The 21,876-nt window shown below is 38.7% G+C and overlaps 7 protein-coding genes across 9 annotated transcripts; 3 read left to right on the forward strand and 4 right to left on the reverse strand.

The window, feature by feature from the left end:
- LOC18777083 (protein STRICTOSIDINE SYNTHASE-LIKE 12) lies at nt 1,280–2,398 on the forward strand. The gene is made up of 3 exons (XM_020564798.1): nt 1,280–1,444; nt 1,731–1,850; nt 2,021–2,398. The coding sequence occupies exons 1-3, from the start codon at nt 1,280–1,282 to the stop codon at nt 2,396–2,398; spliced, it is 663 nt and encodes a 220-aa protein (XP_020420387.1).
- On the reverse strand, nt 2,663–4,492 carry LOC18776935. The gene has a single exon (XM_007208933.1). The coding sequence runs from the start codon at nt 4,490–4,492 to the stop codon at nt 2,663–2,665; it is 1,830 nt and encodes a 609-aa protein (XP_007208995.1).
- Nucleotides 6,001–8,426, reverse strand: LOC18775871 (protein MIS12 homolog). The gene is made up of 7 exons (XM_020563652.1): nt 8,210–8,426; nt 8,066–8,123; nt 7,555–7,674; nt 7,280–7,375; nt 7,042–7,177; nt 6,463–6,600; nt 6,001–6,359 (listed from the first exon to the last, which is right to left on the reverse strand). The coding sequence occupies exons 1-7, from the start codon at nt 8,329–8,331 to the stop codon at nt 6,298–6,300; spliced, it is 732 nt and encodes a 243-aa protein (XP_020419241.1). The 5' UTR covers nt 8,332–8,426; the 3' UTR covers nt 6,001–6,297.
- On the forward strand, nt 8,490–11,648 carry LOC18777821 (plant cysteine oxidase 3). Of its 3 annotated transcripts, none has more exons than XM_020563650.1 (5): nt 8,490–8,789; nt 9,757–9,908; nt 10,257–10,413; nt 10,803–11,003; nt 11,097–11,209. In XM_020563650.1, exons 1-5 carry the CDS (start codon nt 8,582–8,584, stop codon nt 11,105–11,107), a joined length of 729 nt encoding a protein of 242 aa, XP_020419239.1. In that variant the 5' UTR covers nt 8,490–8,581; the 3' UTR covers nt 11,108–11,209. The 3 variants fall into 3 exon arrangements, with proteins under 3 accessions (XP_020419239.1, XP_020419240.1, XP_007210646.2); XM_020563651.1 differs by having other exon boundaries at nt 11,109–11,209; XM_007210584.2 differs by having other exon boundaries at nt 8,496–8,789; nt 11,117–11,648.
- LOC18777455 (enolase 1, chloroplastic) lies at nt 11,690–14,818 on the reverse strand. The gene is made up of 7 exons (XM_007209897.2): nt 14,144–14,818; nt 13,338–13,645; nt 13,039–13,193; nt 12,644–12,961; nt 12,393–12,539; nt 12,254–12,304; nt 11,690–12,114 (listed from the first exon to the last, which is right to left on the reverse strand). Exons 1-7 carry the CDS (start codon nt 14,563–14,565, stop codon nt 12,049–12,051), a joined length of 1,467 nt encoding a protein of 488 aa, XP_007209959.1. The 5' UTR covers nt 14,566–14,818; the 3' UTR covers nt 11,690–12,048.
- Nucleotides 17,468–18,725, forward strand: LOC18776783 (tetraspanin-11). The gene is made up of 2 exons (XM_020564122.1): nt 17,468–18,115; nt 18,214–18,725. The coding sequence occupies exons 1-2, from the start codon at nt 17,612–17,614 to the stop codon at nt 18,538–18,540; spliced, it is 831 nt and encodes a 276-aa protein (XP_020419711.1). The 5' UTR covers nt 17,468–17,611; the 3' UTR covers nt 18,541–18,725.
- On the reverse strand, nt 19,154–21,654 carry LOC18776359 (protein CHAPERONE-LIKE PROTEIN OF POR1, chloroplastic). The gene is made up of 5 exons (XM_007209445.2): nt 21,400–21,654; nt 21,212–21,297; nt 20,358–20,740; nt 19,599–19,675; nt 19,154–19,504 (listed from the first exon to the last, which is right to left on the reverse strand). The coding sequence occupies exons 1-5, from the start codon at nt 21,456–21,458 to the stop codon at nt 19,354–19,356; spliced, it is 756 nt and encodes a 251-aa protein (XP_007209507.1). The 5' UTR covers nt 21,459–21,654; the 3' UTR covers nt 19,154–19,353.

Here is a 21,876-nt window from a genome sequence, read left to right on the forward strand (position 1 = left end):
CGTTTTAGGGTCCTTCCCTCCGGTGAAGAGTAGTTGGGAGGAGGACCCTGAAAACGACAGTCACCAACTATAAGTTGGTTCTTTCTTGCAAACATGAGCCACTCTCTACCTATAGTTGTTCTACACGGACGTGTTAATGCACTTTTAATTTCTACTTGCCACTTTTTATTCCCCCATTCACCCGGGCATATTTTTCTATTGATTCTAAGGGTGAACATGCCAAATCTTATATTACTCAAATTTTTTGTTACATTAACAGGTGGAGAGAAAAAAGGTTCGCAACTTGTACAAAGTTTGTCAAGTTGAATCTTTTGCACAGATTTTTTAGGTATCATCTGCAAGAATAAAAATCAAAAAGAAAATTATCATACTTTAAAAAAGAAAATAAAACTAATGTTGCATATGAGTAAGTCTTACTGTGTTGCTTTGTGTGACCGATGACTTACTCATCACAACCATGAACTGATTATCATCCATGGCTAGACGTTTACTGGCTTCCCAACCCACTTCATCTACATTGTGAAACTTAAAGAAGATGATCTATGAGATGAGGTTGAATGTTCAAACTAATATCAAGAAAATAAAATGCAAAGCTATAGCAACTATTGAAATCCTAATAATAATACAACCATGAACTGAATATCATCCATGGCTAGACGTTTACTGGCTTCCCAACCCACTTCATCTACATTGTGAAACTTAAAGAAGATTATCTATGAGATGGGGTTGAATGTTCAAACTAATATCAAGAAAATAAAATGCAAAGCTATAGCAACTATTGAAATCCTAATTTGTATGCCAACCCACTTCATCTACATTGTGAAACTTAAAGAAGATTATCTATGAGATGGGGTTGAATGTTCAAACTAATATCAAGAAAATAAAATGCAAAGCTATAGCAACTATTGAAATCCTAATAATAATACAAATTTACAGAGAAACTACCCAAATAATAATAGAAACTTATTATTTGACCAACTAGGTCTTGGTTTAATGTTACTTCTCTTTCTAATGTTGACAGAGATCTCAAGTTCAAACCTAAATTGAAAAAAAGAAAAGAAAAAAGAGTAGTCCTTTAGGACGCGTAGTTTTGTTCCATGAAAGGTAAATTTCTCCACTCACTTCAAACACCCACAAACATATTTATATGCATACATCTTTCTCTTAGCATAAATTAAAAAAAAAAATATATATATATATATAAAGCAAAAAAAGACAAAAATGTGATGTGCTAATTCCCAAACCCTAAGTCCCAAATCAGACCCATACCTGACCGGTGATGGTGGAGGTTCGTTGTGGGAGAGCGAGCGAGGAGCTAAGGGAGGAAGAGGTGGATGTCGACCCTCGGAGGCGGTGGTCGGTTACCCGAGGTGTCGTTGACCAAAGGAGTAATAATATTAGTAACATCTGTGAGAGGAAGACGTGGTTAGTCGAAGTGAAGAGGGTAAGACCTTTTGAATGGGCGCATTTGTTGGACTTTACAGGCCCAAAATGTAAAACAACTTTGAAAGCTTACACACAAAAAGAAACTGAGGGCTGAGGTTGTTTCGATTTTTCGCTTTTGGCCCAGCCTCCTTTTCTTCTCTTTCTCGCCTAACATAACATACCCACGGATTATGAAATCGGTTCATGCTAAACAATATTAATATTCCACCCCCCAAAAAAAAAAAAAAAAAAATCATGTTGAACCAAAAAAGAAAAGAAAGAAGAATGTCATTCACGTGCTCTAGGGAATCCCATTCCGATTCCTCAATGGTTTGGATATCGACCCCATAACCGGCATAGTTTATTTCACAGAAGCCACTTCCGTCTATGAGCAATATTCTAAAACATGTATAAGGATGGACAAAGCCCTATAAGAGTTACAACAGGAAAGAATTCCTATACTTGGACTAAAAATAAATTTGTACGGCCTTGTTATGTCAAACTTAGTGTTGTATGCATCTTGCATTGTAGAGAAATCCATGAAGCAAATGCTCGGCACGATGCAACGGGAAGGTTGATGATGTTCGATCCTGAGACAAAACAAGTGAGAGTCTTGTTAAGAGGGCTTTCTTTGGCATTTGGGACTGCTAGTATGGATGGCTCGTTTGTCTTGGTTTCTGAATACGCAGGCAAAAGGATCCAAAAGTCTTGGCTCACTGGGCCAAAGGCTAACACATCAGAAATTATTCTCGACTTTGGTCACCATCCCGTTGACATAAATCGAAGCGTATCGGGAGATTTTTGGGTGGCGGTGAACCGTGAAACTAGACTGATAAATCATAGGGGCAAGCTCATTGTGCCAAATGCACTTCTCATCGACTCAGATGGCGCTGTGCTTGATGAGATTATTCTTTTGGATCAATACGGCAATTTATCCATCACTCAAGTTGAAGAAGTTGCTGGGGCACTCTAGGATTGAGTGTGAAGCCCTTTTTACAGGAATGGCCAATGGACAGCGAATGATAAAATGACGAGACCTAGAATAGTTTGCTAGATCTTAAAGTAATTAACATTACAGCAACATGACCGTGTCAAACTAGAAAGAAATTATCAGTTTAAACTAAGACAACTTGATCAACTTTCACTAACTAGTAAGTAACTACTCAATCAATCATCCATATAGGAAACAATTAAACTAAGACAAGTAAACAATTTCATCACATGATGATGAAATAGATCAGTCCACTATAACTAGATTCTGATAGTCTTGGCCAGAAATGGCAGCTTCCATGGCATGTTCAGGGCCAAAATCCCCACCATTGTCCAGGAAGAAATTGACCAAATTGTTGTTGACGAAGCCACTCAACATGGTGAGGCCTAAGCCTGGTTGTGTATTAGGCATCCCCAGCACAGACATGCGTGCCCTGATATTCCAATACACAATATGTGGCACCACATCCCCATATCCCTTCTCCTTAAACTTACTCTGCATTGCCTCAAAATCACTAGTCTCCCATCTATTATAGACCCCCCTAGAGGGAGTGAACACATACACCCTCTCGATCATCTGCTCCGGCTTCAAATTCTCATCCACAGCCACTTTAAGGATCAAATCAAACACTTTTTCAAAATTAACCTCAACATCCCAGGGGCCTAGTTTTGTTGTCATAAACTCGTACTTGGACTTTAGATCATCGCCTTGTATGGAAACCAGCCGAGGGTTCTCATTGTAGGTGATCACCTTCCCATTCCATGGTTCTTCACTCAGTTGAGACAGCAGAAGCCCCAAACCCACCGACATTTCGTTGTTTGACCCGACATCACATACAACCAAACACTTTTTAAACTTGCCTTGCTTTGAGTAGATGTCCTCCACCATGGTCTTCCACTGAAGATCAGCCGCAGCCATTAGATCATGCACGTCGTCATCTTCATTATCCATCCTTCTCTTAAGATAGCCTATGATCTCATTTGGAAGCAGAGCACCAGCCTTAATCTTGGACTTACCGGCTTTGACGACGTCCTCCAAGTAAGTCTCAACCGCGCAGGGCTCTGGCTTGAAACCAGGATCATAACCCCATTTGTTGCCACCGGTATAAGCCGGGGTGGCCAAGGCTTTGTTCAATGGCACCAAAACCTCCTTCCACAACCGCTTCCTGACTCTGTATGCATAATCATCGTTGGCCTCCTCCGATTCTACTCCTCCTCCTCCTTGCGGAAGAACCTTTTTCGCAATGCTCTCGCAGAGCAGAGTGGCTCGATCGTAAGAGGAGTCGATGTGAGGGAAAAAATCTGCCGCCCTGGTTATCTCCAAGCACTCAGGCTCATCAAAACTAGTAATCCTATGATTTTTCAAGCTCTGAATGTCAGATTTGAGGCACAGAGCGTAAATATCAGAGACGGCGTCGTGTAAGAGGCGATAATTGGGGTCAAGCTGGTACCTATCAACAGCCTTTTTTGCCATGGCCAAGATCTTCTCCCTCCTCCTCCTCGTCCAAGTACGGCCCTCGATCCCTTGTGTGATCGGTAGGTAGAAACAAGCACTGGGCAATTGGTCTTTGCCTTGTAAAGTACGGTACAGAATCTGGAGAAGGTCGGGGAAAGTGCCAAATGAGGCAGCAAAAGCAACGACGTTGCAGGCAAGGGTCTTGGGGTGGTATTGGTAGAGCCAGTACGCCGCCGTGTAGAATGCTTGCTCATCAGATTTACCACGTCGGTGACATAGATTGAAGATGAGCTTGAGTGTGGTGAGGGGGTTGTGAGACCAGGCCTGCGGCAGTAGTTGCTGGAGATAGTCATCGGAAAATTGGGGGGTGCCCCTCCAGTATGCAGGTGGTTTGATGTCGAAAAACAGACGGAGGCAGGGGTTAGGGATAGGGTTCTTGTTGGAACCATCATTATAGTTATTAGCCGTTAATCTGCTCAGCAATGGAGGACCAACAAGAGTTGTTGGGGTTGGAAGTTGAATTTGAGGAGGAGGAATATCGGCTTTTCCGACGACATGATTACTTCGGCATGCTTTCAGGAGGACGGAGGTGGTGTAATACACTGGTACTGGTTTCTTCATATCAAAGCTAAGCTAAGCCTCTCTCTATGCTCTCTGCTCAGAGACAGTGTCTTGAGGTTTTTTTTTTTAAAGTTCCAATGAATTTCAGTAATTTGTTTGGAGGGAGAGGAGGACCACGACCTCTTTCAGTTTGTTTGTTCCAATGAATTATAGATTCCCACTCTCTGCTAGGCATTGGCTTGGGCACCAAGGAGTTTCCTACTTGGGTCCCACCTCTACAACGAGCAAATATATTCTTGGATTCCTTCATTTATGTATGTTATGTCCAATTTCAACAAAAATCTTTCCTTTCCTTTTTCTTTGTTAAGTTTACCTAAGTAAGAAGAGTAAATAATAAATGGACATTAATTTCCTAAGCATTAATGGTTGATAAGTTGGGTAGTTGGTATTGTTCAAGTCAAACAAGTCAAATTCTTTAGTTTTCTGGGATATCCATGTGATACAACATTTATTCTTTTCCTTGTTTCTTCTGAGCAACCAAATTAAGCAAACGGGTTTGTTGTGTGTTTCTTTGTGATTAAATGTTATGGATGCTATTGTTTTTGGTTTGCTTTCCTTCTTTTGATCTTGTTTTAAAGTTTTAAATTTTCAAACCTTCTCATTGTGTCGGGAGATTGCACGACTCAAGTGATCGTGATTGTCACGGCTCAAGTGGTTGTCGCGACTCAAGTGGTCATGGTTGTTTAATATCATATCACACATATTGAAAGAGCACAACTTCTAATTATCAAGCTGTTTGTAAATCTCTAAATAGGCAAGGCAACAATTGTTATTTAACATATAGTTGGCATTGCTCTGTTTTTTGTGTCTTCGAACTCTAGTTTTGGGTTATCCTGTAAACACCAACAAAATCCACAACTGGAGATCCTATGTAGTATGACTCATTGATCTCATACTTCATTGATGCTACTGAACGCGTGGAAACGTTCAAATTTTATCACATCGGGCGTAAGTTGAAGCCCAGATGCATTAATTTGAAATGCAATGGGGGAGGTGGACATGAATGACGAATGAGCATATCTATATCAACGGTTTGAAGCCACCCAAAAATCTCCTGATGATGATGATGATGTGTTGTTGATGTTGCTGCTCCTCCTCTAGTATGGGAAATAATTTCTGATGTGTTAGGTTTTGGACCTGTGAGCCAAAAATTTTGGATTCTTTGTAAAGTGCATTCAGAAACAAGGACAAATGAACCGTCCTTACTAACTGCGATCCATAGCAGCAAAGAAAGTTCTTAACAACACTGTTACTTCTTTTGTTTGTCAATCAAATTTCAACAGTTTTCCTGTTGCGTCGTGTTCAACATTTACTTTATGCATGTCACTGCATACATACATACAGTCCTATGTTATTCCAATAATCAAGCTTTCCTCCTCTTATTTGAGGTTAAAGCACGTTAAGGGACCCTGTCTCATTTTTCCTCCTCTTGAACAAGAACTTAAACCCAATGAACCTTTCCTCTCTATTAAGGAACAAGCAATTTCTAAAAAAGAAAAAACTTTATAAGTAATTTAATCAATGCATTGCCAGCAAAGCGCCATTCCCTAAAATCAATGCAATATCATGTAGTACAGTACAGGCTATAATATAGGATAGGCGATTATACCTCAAACATTAACAATACATTTCAAGTTCATGGACGAGTGGGGAAATACTTACAACTGCCTAAAGGCATGACTTGTGTACTACAAGGGTGACAAAATCATACATAAATTTCACATGTTTTTTATATTGGCTAAAAATTCTCGAAGATCTTCTAACTCCGCATCAGAGAAGCCTGCAAAATAGAGTGTACATCAAGTTCACCTGTTTTTCAAATGGACTAAAACTTCTTGAAGATCTTCCAACTTCGCACCAGAGAAGCCTGCAAAATAGAATATCTTGTAACCAAACAAGGAAATCCAACGTCCTAAAATAAGTTTGAATTGCAAGACCAAAAGTTGAACAAAATACTCCATAGCTATTACCTTTGCCAATACCCATCATAGATGGATCTCTGTGTGGGTTGTAAATCTTATCTGCTTTATTGTGTTCGGTTTCTTCTATCTTTCTGGTCTTCAGCTTTCCTATTTTTGTCCGAAGTTCTGATGCTGTCTTCATCATCTCTGTATAAAACAAAAATCTACTAAAACTTTTCGTCTTTTAAGATACAGCAACAGAAACTCAAGATCTAAAACAGTTAATACAAACACAACTTGAACGCGTAAATGTATGGATTTTCCCACTCAGTAGTCTTGAAACAAGAAATGGTAAAAGTAGCAGATTACTAAATACAAGTTGTCCTGCAGAACAAATATGATTGTAACTTTTGCACTTTTAGGGACCTAGCAGCCAGAAAGTTACTAAAACTACAGGACAGGCTAAAAAACTATAAGACATCTCTGCCTTGAGCTGAGGTTTAACATCAGAACAAGGTCTAATCACCTAATATATTAGAAGAAAAACCTTCATAAAGCTAAATCCATGTCTTCTAGTATTATGAGTTAAAACGGATGCTAAAGCACACTAAGTTTGAACATATTTGGCAGGAGTATTTAGTTAGTTACCTTGGAACATCTCATGATAAGAGTTTTGGTCATATAGTAGTGAAATCTCATCGAGGGCAGAAATATGATCGTTAGACGCAGACTGTCGTTCTAATGATTGGAGCTCTCGGTTCAGCGCAGCAGACTCCTGACCAACCTGTAAACGGTTTTGTTAAAATAGATGTCAAACAGGAAATGAAGGAAATCACAATTTTATGCAGACAAGAGATCCTTGCTACTTCTAGTATATAGTAATTACCTTAGTAAGGTTGTTCCTTAATAAATCCAACTGGGCATCCAAGTCTGGGTCACAGATTGCATTTTGACATATAGAAGTTTCGACAGGTGATTCATCCTAGAAAGTAATTTTCTTTAGTTATTGAATTATACAAGGTTTATGGAATGGAAAAGTATTACTTCCAATGTACACACTCCACATTGCAATTCCTATAAACCAATTATTTTCTCTCACAATAGGAGTGTGGATAAAACTGACTTGAAAGCATCAAATAAGTGGGATAAAAAAAAACCTACACTTTTGGGCAGCATGAACCCCTCAGGAACTTGAAAAAAGTGGTTATGGCAGTGCTGCTCCCACATAGCTAGCCGCTTATCAATATCTGATTGAACCTTTTTGCGGATAACATTAATACCCTACATAGAAAAACAGATAAATAACTGACCAGACCCAACAAGAAATTTTTTTATAAAAAAGATTGCATCTCCTATTAGTTAGAATGAGACAAATATAATCCTCAAACAATTTTGTTTAAATCCATGGTGAAATGCGTTTGTTTCATTTGACCTTATGAAAATCATCCGATGCAATGTGTCAAGCACCAAGAGAATTCAAAGTTTAAAAAAGCTAAAATTCAAGTTTACTAATAATATGGACCAAACCCCAAAAGAAAGAATGCGTTCACAAACAAACACATCAATTCGAGAAATTTGTATAAAGGAACAAGCCCTCGAATTATGGAATGAATTGAAATGCTAACAAATTAGGCAAAACAAGAAAAAAAAGAGCAACGAGTGAAATTTATACCTTGGATAAATCTTGGGTTCTGTCAGTGCCCTCGATCTTCAGGGAGGTTGATGCTTGTCTGGAGGAAATCATCAGAAAAATAAAAATGCCATAAGCAGCTGCTGAATTAGGTTTTCAGAGAGAGAAAGAGAAAGAGAGAGTTACTGGTGGAAATGATTGCAAGCGTCATCGACCAAATCATCGACGAGGTTGAAGACCTCGTTGATAAACAGCTGCGGATTAACGTTCAGCGAATCGAACACTGCCTCGCTTTCACTGCCTTCCATTCTCTGAGTGGCTCTGTAAAATGGCGCACTTTGAAAAGTCTGGGAAAATTGGAGTTGAATTTTGAAAGTGGAAATATTTAGGAGAACAGAGCGGACACGTGGATCCACGGCATTCTGCCACGTCAAGTTTAATCTGTCTCCTGTCTGCTTTTTGTTTTTTTTGGTAGAGGAACTCACAACTGAAGAAAGGCCCTAAATTTTTCACTCCAAAAATATTTTTTGTTTTTCTAATTTGTCGGTGGCTACCAGAATGTTTCCGAAATTTCAAAAAGCATCTGATAAGTTGCAGATGCTTTTACAAAACAGAGCCAATTTTAGTGCGTTTCGAAGCCAAACAAGCATGGCGAGGAAGAGCTCCAAAGTTCAAGCTCTCTACGAACTCTGTCAAAACATGTTCACGCCGTCGGGGTCTCCTCCCCCTTCTTCTGCAGCAATCAACAAGCTTTGTTCTGTTCTGGGTATTTCTCTCGTCTTTAAAATATATATATATATATATATATAATTACATGGTTTCGTTTAATATTATATGTGAAGTGTGTAACCAAAGTTTGGCTCAATTTTGCATATTGGTTTTGCAAATTATGTCGAAACTCAAATTGAGTTTGCCCGTTTTGGTGGTGTAATTGAGAATTGAGCGATATATTTAGGGGGTTTCGTTAAATTTCTAGAATATATTGATTTTGTAACTCTACTTGGTCTTGGTTCTAAATTCTAATGGAATATCCTACATTGTCATATAATTTAGCAGTGGACTAGGTTAGCAGGAAATATGTGAAACTTGAAGCAATTAAGGTTTGTCTGCAAATTGGGTTTAGATTCATAACATGCATTGTTACTCTAGTATGATGTGTGCTCTAAAGAGAAAGACTTTACCCAAAATGCTAACTTAATTACCGGATTGCTCGTCAAGGTGAAAAACCAGTTGGATGAAGAATCATATTTCTTTCCCTTGTGCCATTTGTGTCCAAGTTTTGATGGTTTTTCCTTTTCTTGAGGATATAAACTTGGCTGATAGGGCTTTGTTGCTTATTGATAGTAATGGCTAGAGACCATGCTACTTCTGATATAGATTTCCATGGCCTCTGGTATGTGGAAGCAGCTTGGTTGAACTTTTATATGAGGAATGTCTCATTATTGGTTAAGTCATAATGATGTCTTTGCTTTTGTCCTATTGTTTGTCACATACATAAATTTGGTTAATAATATTTGTCTTTTTTGCACAATAATTGATTCCTGCTTAAAACGTGTCCAAACACGAAATATCAGATCTTGAGGCCTTAACTAAGAAAGGTGATGACAGTTTCAGTTCCTTCCTAATAGCTAGAAGACCAAGATACTCATATATGATTCATCATTTTTATAGTTAGGATACACCATGTCACAGTATCTTGCCTTTATTTTTCTGATATTGGTTGGAATTCACAGACACAATGTCTCCAGCTGATGTTGGTCTTAAAGAGGAAAATCTGGATGACGATCGAGGCCATGGATTTTTTGGACTTGAACAACTAAATAGAGTTGCTCGATGGACTCAACCAATAACATACTTGGATATATATGAATGTGATAGTTTTACGGTAAGCATTTAGCAAAAAAGAAATATACTTTTACTGTAAGCTCTACCATCTTCTCTGTTCCATTCCCAAATCAAAATTTTATTTATGTTTTCCTTTGAGTTTCTTATTTACAGTATTTGGTACTGTGAGAAACAAAAAAAGATGGATCCTTTAATGAATTTTTGACATTATATTCATTTGTGTGTCTTTTCATTGATGAAAAGAATCTATTTGTTGTAATTCTCCATAACATGACCATTGGGACCACCATTCATATAATTTATCAATCAAAAAGGAATTTAGATTGTTGTTACATTCAAAGCTTTCTGAAATTTATACTCACGGATTTAAATAAATGATTTTATGCAGATGTGTATATTCTGTTTTCCTACCTCCTCAGTCATTCCACTTCATGACCATCCTGGGATGACTGTTTTTAGCAAAGTTCTCTATGGCTCTTTGCATGTGAGAGCTTATGATTGGGTCGAGCCTGCCCAGGAAAGCAAGGGACCAAATTACTTTCCAGGTCTGGTTTTTCATGTAGTTTTCAGCTTGTAAATGGCACAGTTACACTTCGTATTGCTGTTCCTGTAGTTTCTTGGGCTTCACTCACACTGTTCAAAGATTTTTTTTCTTAGTATTTATTTTATGATCAAAGTTTCTACTATCTTTTCTGTTGTTCTTTAATTATTAAGAAAATATTGTAGGTAATGAAATTATTCAGATGATTATATCATTTAATCCAATAAAAAAGGCCATTTTAGTGATTTTAAAAGGCTAGATTCATGACTGAGATACTACCAGAGAGGTCGTAAGAGTCATGCCCTTATGAATTGGCCCATGTTCTATGCTCATAATTTTCATATTTTGAGGGTTAAAATATGGGAGAACTGATGAAGTTTCCATCCAATACAGTGAGATTGGCAAAGCTGGCAGTTGACAAGGTTTTAACAGCTCCATGTGGGACATCAGTTTTGTATCCTAGGAATGGGGGGAATCTGCATTATTTTACTGCAGTCACTCCTTGTGCTGTCCTTGACATTCTCACTCCCCCTTACAGAGAAGATGCAGGCAGAAAATGTACCTACTACCGTGATTACCCATATACTGCCTTTGGTAAGTAACTTTGGTTTCTAGTTAGAGTTTTCTTTCCTTCGTGAACTTGTTTGCATTACAAGGAAAGAAAAAGATGAAAACTGATAATTATAGTTGTCTGCTAAGCACTGTAGCTACTGGTAACGGAATTAAGATAGAGGATGGTAAAGAAGAGGAGTATGCATGGCTTGCTGAGACAGAACCAGATAATCTCTATATGCGCCCGGGAAATTACACAGGCCCGACTATTCAAGTTTAACCCTCATCGATCATTAGTGACGATTACTAAATGAGCCCCATGGTTCTTTGTGTTTGCTCCAGCTTTGGACCTTAAGAGAGAAAACATTCCATTGTGGTTGACTACATAAGCCTAAGCAAAGAGGTAACTATGGCGCTCGAGCCTGCAGTTTATCATCAAGTGAATTGAAAGAAAAATGGAGCTTGTCGTTGGGTTATGATATCAAGTTTATGATCAAGTTAAGTCATCCGGACGAGTGACCTTCCTTGCTTGTGTGGCCTTCTTCATTAACTCAGGAAAGTTACGGTGGTTGCAATAGCTACAATGTTAATTATAAATGCACCCAACGATTTTGTTTGGCAATTATTGTCCTATCTTTTTGTGTTTACCGGCATGCATGGCTTATGTAAGAAGTTCATGTTACACCACAATTTCAATGGAGAATGCTTTTTAGAAAAACACGCCCTGATTGAAAAATTGAAAAACAAGGTGGAATATAATATAGTACACAATAATTATTGAATAATACGTTACATTACAATGCCACACAAGAATTACAAAGTTGAACTGGATACCAGTCGCATTTGACCAGTTCCCTACAAACTCTTGAAGATGATTTGATTGAGACCACCAACATCTTTATTGACTAACAAATGTTTCTATTGAAGAGAAGATGCCTGGTGTCTTATGCCCAAATTCAGCACACGGAACTATTCAAATGACACCTAATTTTATAAGCTCTATCAAAAATTTATGTAGATTTACCCAAAAATCTAAACTGGGTGGAGGCTTGGATAACTTGATAAATGCGGTTGTCTATTTCTTCCCTTAGGGTGATCTGAAAGCTTCACCAGCATAACGCACATTACCAAGCTCCTCTTCAATACGCAGAAGCTGCAAGCAAATCAGAACACAACAAATAAACAGATTATTTCAGCCGCTTTGACTTTTTAATGATTTGACCACGTTTGAGAAAGCAAGTTATAACTTATAAGTGGGTGGTGTTGGGGTAGTAGGAAAAGTTCCACTTTACCTGATTATACTTGGCCAACCGCTCACTTCGGCAGGGAGCTCCTGTCTTTATCTATACAGAAGAAAATGCAAAATTCAACTTCATGGCACCAATAAAATGAAATGATAGAGAGCATAGTTACAGAAAATAACTAACAAACCTGTCCACTAGCCAATCCAACAGAAAGATCAGCAATAAAGTTATCCTCAGTTTCCCCGCTCCGGTGGCTGACCATCACACCCCAACCTGCAGCTTTTGCGTCTAGTGCTGCCTGAATAGATTCAGTTATGGTGCCAATCTGGTTAACCTGCAATTCAGAGGAAGAAAATAAGCTCAACCAAGTTCATCAGCACAAATGGTTGTTACCATTGCACGGAAAAGAAAAAAACCAAAACAGTTAAAGTTGCTTGCCTTCAAAAGTAGGCCATTGCATGCCTTCCTCTGAATGGCTTCAGCAATTTTCTTTGGATTTGTGACCAACAAGTCATCTCCTACAAGTTGGATATCAACTGAAGATTGAAGTGAAGCCCACGAGCTCCAATCATCTTGGTCAAACGGATCTTCAATGGACACAATGGGGAAATCTTTTATAAACTCCTTGTACAGCTCGCCAAGGTTTGGAGGTGAAAGCACATGGGCCCCATCATTTGGTTGTCTCTTAAAGTTGAGATCGTAGTTCCCCTCTTTAGTGAGAAACTCTGAAGCCGCAACATCCATTCCAATTTTGATCTGCATCATTAACATTGTTGTGAGTTCACATAACACATTACTCTAATTTAATTTGCAAAAGATGAATAACGTCCTACCTTTCCTGTGTAACCAGCCTTTTCAATAGCATCAATGAGCAAAACCAGTCCCTCCCTGTTATCCTGTACATTGGGAGCAAATCCCCCTTCATCTCCAACATTGCAAGCATCCTGTCCATATTTTGCCTTGATAATTCCCTTGAGTATATGATAAACTGTTTCAAGCAATGCACAACAGTTATGAGTTACTGTGCAAAAAATGGTGGAAACATGCTAAAGAATTTCTGGTCCATATAACCACTAGACACTTCACGTAACTAAACCATATGTGCGGAAAATGAATAACAAATCTTGCTAACCTTCACTACCCATACGAAGTGCCTCTGCAAATGAGGTTGCACCTACAGGCAAGATCATAAATTCTTGCATGGCCAAATTATTTCCAGCATGGCTGCCTCCATTGATCACATTAAAGGCTGGGACGGGCATAACGAGCTCTTTTGTTCCAGACACTTGTTGGATGTGCTTGTACAATGGCACTCCCTTTGCTCCTGCACCTGCTCTACACACACTCAGAGATACTCCCAATATGGCATTGGCCCCCAGTTTTGACTTGTTTGGGGTTCCATCAATTTCCAACATAACGGCATCAACATCATTTTGATTTCTTGATAAAATAAAAAATAAAAAAAAAGGGAAAAATGTCAGAAGTTCATAACCAGCATACAGCAAACATGTACAAAACAACATACAATTCACAGAAAACTTAATAATTAACATCAAGGCGAACAAGAACTGATGACAAGTTAAAAGAAGGGCAGGGAAATCATGTGTTAATTGGGCAAATTGTAACATCATATTATGTTACAGCTTTACAGTAAGCTTGATCACAGCCATACCAGCGAACTAAGTAGTTATCAAGTAATAGCATTTCATAATAACACATTTTTGTCATTGATAATTTCAAAACCAAAAAGCTCACAAGTAGTAAAGTTTGAAGTAAAACTAGCTCCGCCGTGCCATTTGATGCCTAAAACTCAAATACAATTTTCCATAACATGCTCAAATTAATCAAGTCTTTCTAACATCTATTTTGCTAAACTATTATCAGAAATACATTAACTTTAAAAATGAGTAAAAACAATAAGGATGAAATAAAACTAACCTGACATCGATGCCAACGAGCTTGGGTCCCAAAATCTCATTGATGTTTTTGACAGCATTGAGCACACCTTTGCCTCCATAAACGGCCTTGTCTCCATCTCTGAGCTCCAAGGCCTCGTAGATTCCAGTGGAGGCGCCACTGGGGACGGCCGATCGGTACAGATCGTCGGTGATCAGGTCAACCTCCACCGTGGGATTGCCTCTGCTGTCAATGATCTGCCTGGCCTTGACCGACTTGAGGCGGTACTCCTTGGAAGCCTTGGCGGCTGCGGAGGGTGCGACGGCGACAGAGCATTGGACTGAGCTAGAACGACGGCTTCTTGGGCAAGGGACGGCGCTGGATAGTTGGGGTCTTGTTTGGGGTTTAGAGGAAAGGAAGGGATTTTGGAGGAGGTTGGTGGTGGGCTGGGTAGCTAAAGCCATGTTTAAATCTTTGTTTTGGAGAAACAGAGAGAGAGAAGGGGGGAGCGTTTAGAGGGAGAGAAGGTTAGGCGTGGAGATATATAAAGGGGGAAAGAAAATGTGAGAAAGCGTGGGAAAGTCCGCCGAAGAGCGATGAATATAAAGGGGGTAGTCGATGTTGTTGTTGTTGTTGTTGTTGGGTTGGTAGTCTTGTTGGACTCTGGAGAGACGTTGAGACAGAGAGGGGAAGGTAGGCTGTGAGTCTGTGACTCGTGAGAGACTGTGTTGTGTACCACGTGCACTGTGCGTGCGTGTACAATACTATACTATAAATATAGGGCTGCTGAGTTGGCATGGTGGGACCTTCACCTACTTTAAGGGCTCGTTTGGTACGTCGGACTGTACTGACTAATTTCCGTCGGATAGTATTAATCTGTTCCGGAGAGTACTGACTATTTATCCATAATATTATAAGGCGTTTGAAGCTGTTCCGGATAAATAATCTGACTAAGTTATACTGTGTTTGGTGATGTTTCAGATAACATCAGATCAGACTATTTATAAATAAAAAAAATTAAAAAAAACTTTGATAATTTTAATGGAAATTGAGATTCAAATGACACAAATTTTTTTTTTGGTAAGATTCATATGACAAGATTTTTTTTCATATAACCCATTATCATAATTGTAGTATCTCATAAAAATTCCAACATACTCGCATACGTTAATAAAAACAGTACCAAATAATGTATAATTCAAAGTGATCACATATTAAGGTGATAAGAGCAAAAGAGAAAGTTGTTCATAAACCAAACTACATCAAAGAGTGAATCACAATTCCCACGCCCCAAGTAAGAGAAGAACAAATGCTTTTCTTATAGCACCATCCAATGTCAGGAATGTTTTTTCATCACTTGCTTTCTCCAAAATTAGCCGTAGTGCCTTAATTTGGTCATTAATAGACAAGTCCATCTTTGCTTTTCTAATAGAAATTGACAGAGAAAAAAAATGGTTCCTAGAATTCAGGTTCATACAATTTTAATTTTGTAATTTTGCTGTCCTAGTCGTCAGGTATGTATGTATTCAACTAAACTACCAACACTAGCACAGTTGTTTATTTTTGGATGAAAACTGGCAATACTCTGTTTAATACCAACAATCTAAATATTCTCACAACGTCGAATCACTATATCACATACAAAGAAAACATTCGATTAAAAAAAATGCCTTCCACTAAAAATTTGAAATATATAAAGCATATTGGAGAGAGTGCGAAAAAGAGAGAGAGTGAGATATGGATACCTGGAGAAGAGTGAAGAAAATAACCTGTGGAGAAGATAGTAAAGAACAACCATAGAGAGAAGAAGATGAAAAGAGCATATGATTTTCTTCGTAGAACGCGTGTTCTTTTTCCCTAGCCGTATAATTAAGCGTGTATTATCTAAACCGGGGTGTGTGAGTTGTATTAGTTAGTCAGGTAAGGAGAGCATTAAAAGCCCAACCCGTATAAAATAGTCGGGTAATTAAATAATACAAGTTGACACCAAACACCTGATATAGACTATTTACTCCTATCCAGAGTTTAATACGGGATATCAAACGAGCCCTAAATATATTACCAACCACCAAAGTAGATTCTTGGGTGGGCCCATCTGGCTTAAGATATGAGATGGGCCCCTTTTTGTTTGAGGGAGATTTATATCTATACTATGGGCCTCAACTCAGACATGTGGTCTTTTGGCAAAAGGCTGATACAAAATTTTGTACATATACCCAAGTTGCCTTGCGCCTTTTTTTTTTTTTTTTTCCTTTCACTAGATAATTAAGGTGATTTGTTGCATCTTTGGCTCTATTATATCATTTGAGGAATAAAAAAAGTGAATGAAGGAATAATATATGGTATGGTCATTGTCCTACACCTAACCCCTATTATTCGATTACCTATTTAGTTACACTCTCCGTCCCAACCAACATGCTCGCTCTCTTACTCATTTCCCGACATAAACAATTACCCACTCCAAATCAAATCACTCTTATCTCTCTCTCTCTATCTCTATCTCTAACCCAATAACTTTTCCTAACCCTCTTTCTTGTTCACTCCAAGTTGTACCTAATTTGACAATATGCCTCCCTCTAGTGAAGCCTTATAACAAGAAGCATCGCCAGCTAAACAAACAAAATAAAACATCCAAGCTACAAATTATTAACAAGCATTGTCAGATTTTCATTTCACTATGTATGCATAATAATATAAGATAATTAACAGTTGAGGTGCCATCATTAGTTACAAAGTTTGCACCTTATACAATTGAAACAACTCCAAACCTGTTAAGCAACGAGTAATAGAAGAAGAGTTTTGTTAGGATTAAAATTTGTACAATCACACTATTTGTGGTTCTCTCTTCAATCCAAAGGAATCCACTAACACTTTTATTTCATACAACCCTCTTAATTATGTACCCCTTCCATTTTAATTAGTACTAATCATGTATTTAATCAGTGTAAAATGATGAAATTCCACGTCAGAAATGAATGGATTATGAGTTTTGGATCACGTCAAAGTGTCAAACCATGAAACAAACCAACCGTCCCTACTAAACAAGAGGCGTTCTTCACTACGTGTATCACTCAATTCGCTCCTTTTCAAATTGAGTTCCAGGGTCATTCTAGTACTTTCTCACTACCCCTCCACAGTACAACGTAAACATGACGTGTCCTCCTACAACCACGACACCTGTTGCCACCAACTCTCAAAAACGCTCAACGAGTCCCAAATCCGTAAATAAATTCAAAACCCAGGCCCATTCGCAGACACCGATTCAAATTGAAAAACCAACGTTTGCAACCGTTTACGTAGTTTTAAACTTCTCTATAAAACAGTTACTCTTACAGATAAGCAACACAATCAAGGAAGAAAGAAGAAACAAGAGACGTGCTCTCTCTCTCTCTCGTCTTTCATTTTCAATTCTCATTCTGTAAATCAAATTAGGGTTTCGTTTTTCTCAGTCACAAAAAACCAATCACTGTTTCATTGATTAATTTTTCATCATCATATTCATATCGATCAATGTTTCGCGTAAGCAACACGGTGATCGGGATCCTGAACTCGCTGTTCCTGCTACTGGGGCTGGCCTCCATCGGGGCGTCGATCTACTTCCACGTCCATGGCGGGACCAACTGCCAGAAAGTTCTCCAAAACCCTCTCCTGATCCTCGGCATCTTCTTCTTCGTGGTCTCTCTCCTGGGGCTACTGGGTTCGTGCTGCCGCCTCAACTCGCTCCTCTACATATACCTGGCCGTGATATTCTTGGTGATCGTGGGGCTCATCGGGTTCACAGTTTTCGCGATATTCGTGACGAACAAGGGGATTGGGCAGGCGGTGTCGGGGAGAGGGTACAAGGAGTATAAGATCGGAGACTTCTCGCATTGGCTGCAGCATTATGTGGTGAACGGGAAGAACTGGGGGCCCATCAAGAGTTGTTTGATCGATGCGCAGGTTTGCAGGAGCCTTGGCAACGATGTTCATCAGACCCAGTCCGACTTTTACAAAAAGAACTTGTCTCCTATACAGGTACGTAAGTTCATTCATTCATTCATTTTCACGGATTAGTTTTAATTTAATTTATTTTATCATTTGACTTAATTCGTGATTTTAATTATAATTTTCAGTCTGGTTGTTGCAAGCCCCCGTCCTACTGCGGTTACGAGTTCAAGAATGCAACGTTCTGGGTGGTGCCGAAATCGGGACCGGAAGTGGAAGACAGTGACTGCAAGACATGGAGCAATGAGCAGAAGGTGTTATGCTACGATTGCCAGTCATGCAAGGGAGGAGTGCTGGCCAACATTAGGAAGGAGTGGAGGCGTTTGGCTCTTTTCAACACTTGTCTACTTGTCCTCGTCACCCTCGTCTACTGCGTTGGCTGCTGTGCTTCCAAGAACAACCGCTTCTCTACTTATAACGTCTACAACAAATATAGAGGCAGAGGCGGCCCTTGACATCTCTAACCTTTCCTTTGCTAGTATTAGTAATTATTATTATTATTATTAATGGTGGAGTTTAATTAAACTAATTTTTATTATTTAAGATGTTCATCCTAGTTATATATAGAGGAGGTACTGTTTGTTGTTGTTGTCTAGAATTGAATTGATCTTCAAGTACTTATTTAATCAGTTATTTTGCACCTTCGAAATTCTGATTTCTTTCTTGTGTGATTAAAAATTCTTAGCCTTCTTTACGTACGTGCAATCTCAAACATCACATCAGGGTGAAAGAGTTCGTACGTATTTTGTTTGCATGAGAAAGATGACGGGCTGACCCAGTCTCCATTATTCATTACTCTGTAGCTGATGATGATGATGGGCTGGGGCTTCTCTCTCCAGTTGGGCCCTTCCCTCCTTTAAACCAACCCCACTATACCAAATCGTCAAAATATTCTTTTTATTTTTTTCTTTTCAATTTCCCCTTCCTTGCATTTTTTTCGAACTTTACCTCTAAGGATGCACGCCCATTTCAGGTCTTGGATCAGTGCACTCTAGCAACGGCCTTAAAAGTTACTATCAAATATACAAAACAATGACAGTCTCAGTAAAAGAATTTAGGCCACTTGAATTGACTGTCGCAAAAGAACGTTCGTCTGGGATGCCACGGCAAATCATCCCAAATTTTCTGAGCACTCAATATATATAAAGAGCAGTCAAGTGGCGGCCTCAAAATTCATTTGAATGAAACAAACAGCTTGGCTCAGTTCACAACTATCAGATACACATTAATCTTAAAGGATGAACCTGATAAAATAGTTTTGACTTCTACTACTTGAGAAAGGTACAAGCAAGAAACAGGAACACATATACTACCAGTGACGTTACAAGCTCCAGAGTCCAAGTTGGGTGTAATAGCATTGACGGAATATTGGGTACCAAAACCGAACCACATACCCAGCCAGTCACAAGAGCTCCAAGCCTGCGATTGAGCCAATGTAAGTAAGAGAAGAGAAAAGGGGAAGAAAAAAAAAGTAGAGAACTACAGCTACTGTCACTATCCACTGCAAACATACCCAAAAATGCAAGCTCTGCCCAAGCTCTTTGTCTTCTCATTGAGGAAATATATGCAAGCTGCCAAGGAGACTGCCACCTGTAGTAACAAAATTTTCATTTAACACAGAAACTAAGGGGCAGCAACATTGCAGTGTATTTTCTGAGTTCTCAAATGCAAATTGTAATATTTTAATAAAATACACTGACATAGACGAAGGGTTTATTTATCTAGTATGCTGCAAAAGCACTCGGAAGGATGGAGAGGATCTAGGGTTCAGTTGTAAGTGATGGGAGAAAGATGAATTCAGCCTATACTAGAAGATAGGCATTTGCTATATGGAGAAAGGCCTGTCTCAAAGTTCTAAAGGTGATTGTGTGATTGTGTGATTGTGTGAGTAAAGCCTTGTTTCCCAAAGAAACTGCCACAATGCCACTAACATTTTCTGTTTCAACCATTTGGACTTAATCAAAGACATCACCAATATAGGGAACAGACAGACGAAGAGGTCTCATGAAAGGTTCAAAGGATAAATAAGAACAGCCCCCCAAAAAGATCAATGTCTAACAAAATAGTAACACTCCCCACATGCGCACAAATCAGTCACAAGTAAAACAAATTTCAAATCTAAGCTACAAAGTTATTAAAAAAAAATATTTAAAAAAATCAGGTGCATTAGAACATTGTTAATCACTACATAAAATGGCATCAGCAAAGGTATCATAAGAAAACAAAAGTGCATTAGAACATTGTTAATCACTACATAAAATTTAGAACAAACCTGAAAAGCAGGTCCACCTTCAGCTGAGTTCATGATACTCCAGCCACCCATGAATGCAAAGAGGAAAAATCTTCTGAAAATGACTTCAATAGGTGGAACTTCCACAAAATTGAGCAGATTCTTAACCCAAGGTGGAGACTCTTCAACTTTCTTTTTTAACTTGCTCTTCAAATTAATCTTTGTTTTCTTCCTCTGTGTGAAGCTGGCCATCAAGATTTTCTCAAAAGCAGATTCAATTGATTCTTCACTTCTCTCATGTCCAGCATACTGCTGCAAGAGAAAATTTCGTGATCCCCAAATTTCTTCCTCAGAAGCATCATAGCTTACACCAAGACGTTTATAGGGATCCCATATGCTGGTTCGAGGGAACTTTGGAACATTACCTACAAAGACAAAGGAAAAGGAGTGAAAATTTGATTGAAGGGGCCGAAAAATCACTCGATAATGAACTTGCAGCTTATACTTCTCCACGAGGAACTCCCAAGGTAGATATACTAAACTACTTATCCAGCATAAATTTTATGGGTAGGGTATAATCAAGACCATGAGAACTTGCCATAAATTAAATGTCAACTAGCAGCATCAACAGTTAGTCCCTTCTACGCTTACTACAAGATGCCGTGTCCTAAAATGTAAATTTTGGGTGTTGAAACAATGGAAGTAGGCAGTAAATAGAATAGATAATGCTAACATTACCCACAAGACAATTGCAGTTCCAATAACAAAATTAAAAATAAAAATCCCCTCAAATTATTTATTCTCCATACAAACAAAAAGAGCTAATTTTCATCTGGAGAATGAAACCCAAAACACTAGAATAATGTGCATATATGTAGAAAGATAGAAATGAATACCTCCATAAGATGTATCGGCAGCACATCTAGGGGTTCGTATAGGGGAGTAAGATGTTTGCAGCTTCTTTGTATTTGCACGAAAAGTACTGTAAGCAAAGCAAGAAAAAAGCAAAATCAATATAGATAATCGCAGACATATACACACAAACGCAGAGAGAGAGAGAGAGAGAGAGAGAGAGAGAGAGTACAGTTTTTGGCCGACGAAAGGGGTGGTGAAATTAGGGGTCGAGACCGAAAGGGAGACCATGGTTTGCTGATGAAGTGTGTGCGCAGAGAAAACCCTAATTTCAATGATTGTCGGACGCCATGAAAAATAGCTAACGAAGCTGTGAGTCAAACAGGGCTTGGGTTGGAAGAGGAGCAACAATATTCGCTACCTCGTGTTTTTCAACCCAGCCAATTAAACCGACCCTTGCTATCTTATGCTGCGAAGCGCACAGCGCACCCCTCTTTTTCTGAACAGTTATAGCTTTTAGCGTTTAATATTAAATTTCTTTTACTAATTTGTATTCAATATATATAATATATTTAAATAGTATAGCCGTGCGGCTATACTTTTTAAATATTAAAATAAACTAAAATAGTATAGCCGCGCGGCTATACTATTTAAATATTCGAACATATCTGAACCGTATAGCCGGGCGGCTATACTCGTTAAATTTTAA

Source organism: Prunus persica, chromosome G5 (assembly GCF_000346465.2).
Source record: "Prunus persica cultivar Lovell chromosome G5, Prunus_persica_NCBIv2, whole genome shotgun sequence".
Lineage (NCBI taxonomy): Eukaryota > Viridiplantae > Streptophyta > Magnoliopsida > Rosales > Rosaceae > Prunus > Prunus persica.

Excerpts from the sequence above, each read along its gene's own strand:
- LOC18777083 (XM_020564798.1), top strand. The coding sequence starts at position 1,280 with ATGGTGGAGGTTCGTTGTGGGAGAGCGAGCGAGGAGCTAAGGGAGGAA. Across the intron at positions 1,445-1,730 it reads GGTTAGTCGAAGTGAAGAGG|GGAATCCCATTCCGATTCCT; the intron begins GTAAGACCTTTT and ends CACGTGCTCTAG. Across the intron at positions 1,851-2,020 it reads CATGTATAAGGATGGACAAA|ACAAAACAAGTGAGAGTCTT; the intron begins GCCCTATAAGAG and ends TTCGATCCTGAG.
- LOC18776935 (XM_007208933.1), bottom strand. The coding sequence starts at position 4,492 with ATGAAGAAACCAGTACCAGTGTATTACACCACCTCCGTCCTCCTGAAA.
- LOC18775871 (XM_020563652.1), bottom strand. The coding sequence starts at position 8,331 with ATGGAAGGCAGTGAAAGCGAGGCAGTGTTCGATTCGCTGAACGTTAAT. Across the intron at positions 7,178-7,279 it reads TAAGGAACAACCTTACTAAG|GTTGGTCAGGAGTCTGCTGC; the intron begins GTAATTACTATA and ends AACCGTTTACAG. Across the intron at positions 6,360-6,462 it reads TATGATGGGTATTGGCAAAG|GCTTCTCTGGTGCGAAGTTG; the intron begins GTAATAGCTATG and ends TCTATTTTGCAG.
- LOC18777821 (XM_007210584.2), top strand. The coding sequence starts at position 8,582 with ATGTTTCCGAAATTTCAAAAAGCATCTGATAAGTTGCAGATGCTTTTA. Across the intron at positions 8,790-9,756 it reads CAAGCTTTGTTCTGTTCTGG|ACACAATGTCTCCAGCTGAT; the intron begins GTATTTCTCTCG and ends TGGAATTCACAG. Across the intron at positions 11,004-11,116 it reads TTACCCATATACTGCCTTTG|CTACTGGTAACGGAATTAAG; the intron begins GTAAGTAACTTT and ends TAAGCACTGTAG.
- LOC18777455 (XM_007209897.2), bottom strand. The coding sequence starts at position 14,565 with ATGGCTTTAGCTACCCAGCCCACCACCAACCTCCTCCAAAATCCCTTC. Across the intron at positions 13,646-14,143 it reads CTCGTTGGCATCGATGTCAG|AAATCAAAATGATGTTGATG; the intron begins GTTAGTTTTATT and ends TATTTTATCAAG. Across the intron at positions 12,115-12,253 it reads GGTTGGCCAAGTATAATCAG|CTTCTGCGTATTGAAGAGGA; the intron begins GTAAAGTGGAAC and ends ATTTGCTTGCAG.
- LOC18776783 (XM_020564122.1), top strand. The coding sequence starts at position 17,612 with ATGTTTCGCGTAAGCAACACGGTGATCGGGATCCTGAACTCGCTGTTC. Across the intron at positions 18,116-18,213 it reads AGAACTTGTCTCCTATACAG|TCTGGTTGTTGCAAGCCCCC; the intron begins GTACGTAAGTTC and ends TATAATTTTCAG.
- LOC18776359 (XM_007209445.2), bottom strand. The coding sequence starts at position 21,458 with ATGGTCTCCCTTTCGGTCTCGACCCCTAATTTCACCACCCCTTTCGTC. Across the intron at positions 21,298-21,399 it reads CCTTTCGTCGGCCAAAAACT|TACTTTTCGTGCAAATACAA; the intron begins GTACTCTCTCTC and ends CTTTGCTTACAG. Across the intron at positions 19,676-20,357 it reads AAGGTGGACCTGCTTTTCAG|GTGGCAGTCTCCTTGGCAGC; the intron begins GTTTGTTCTAAA and ends TTGTTACTACAG.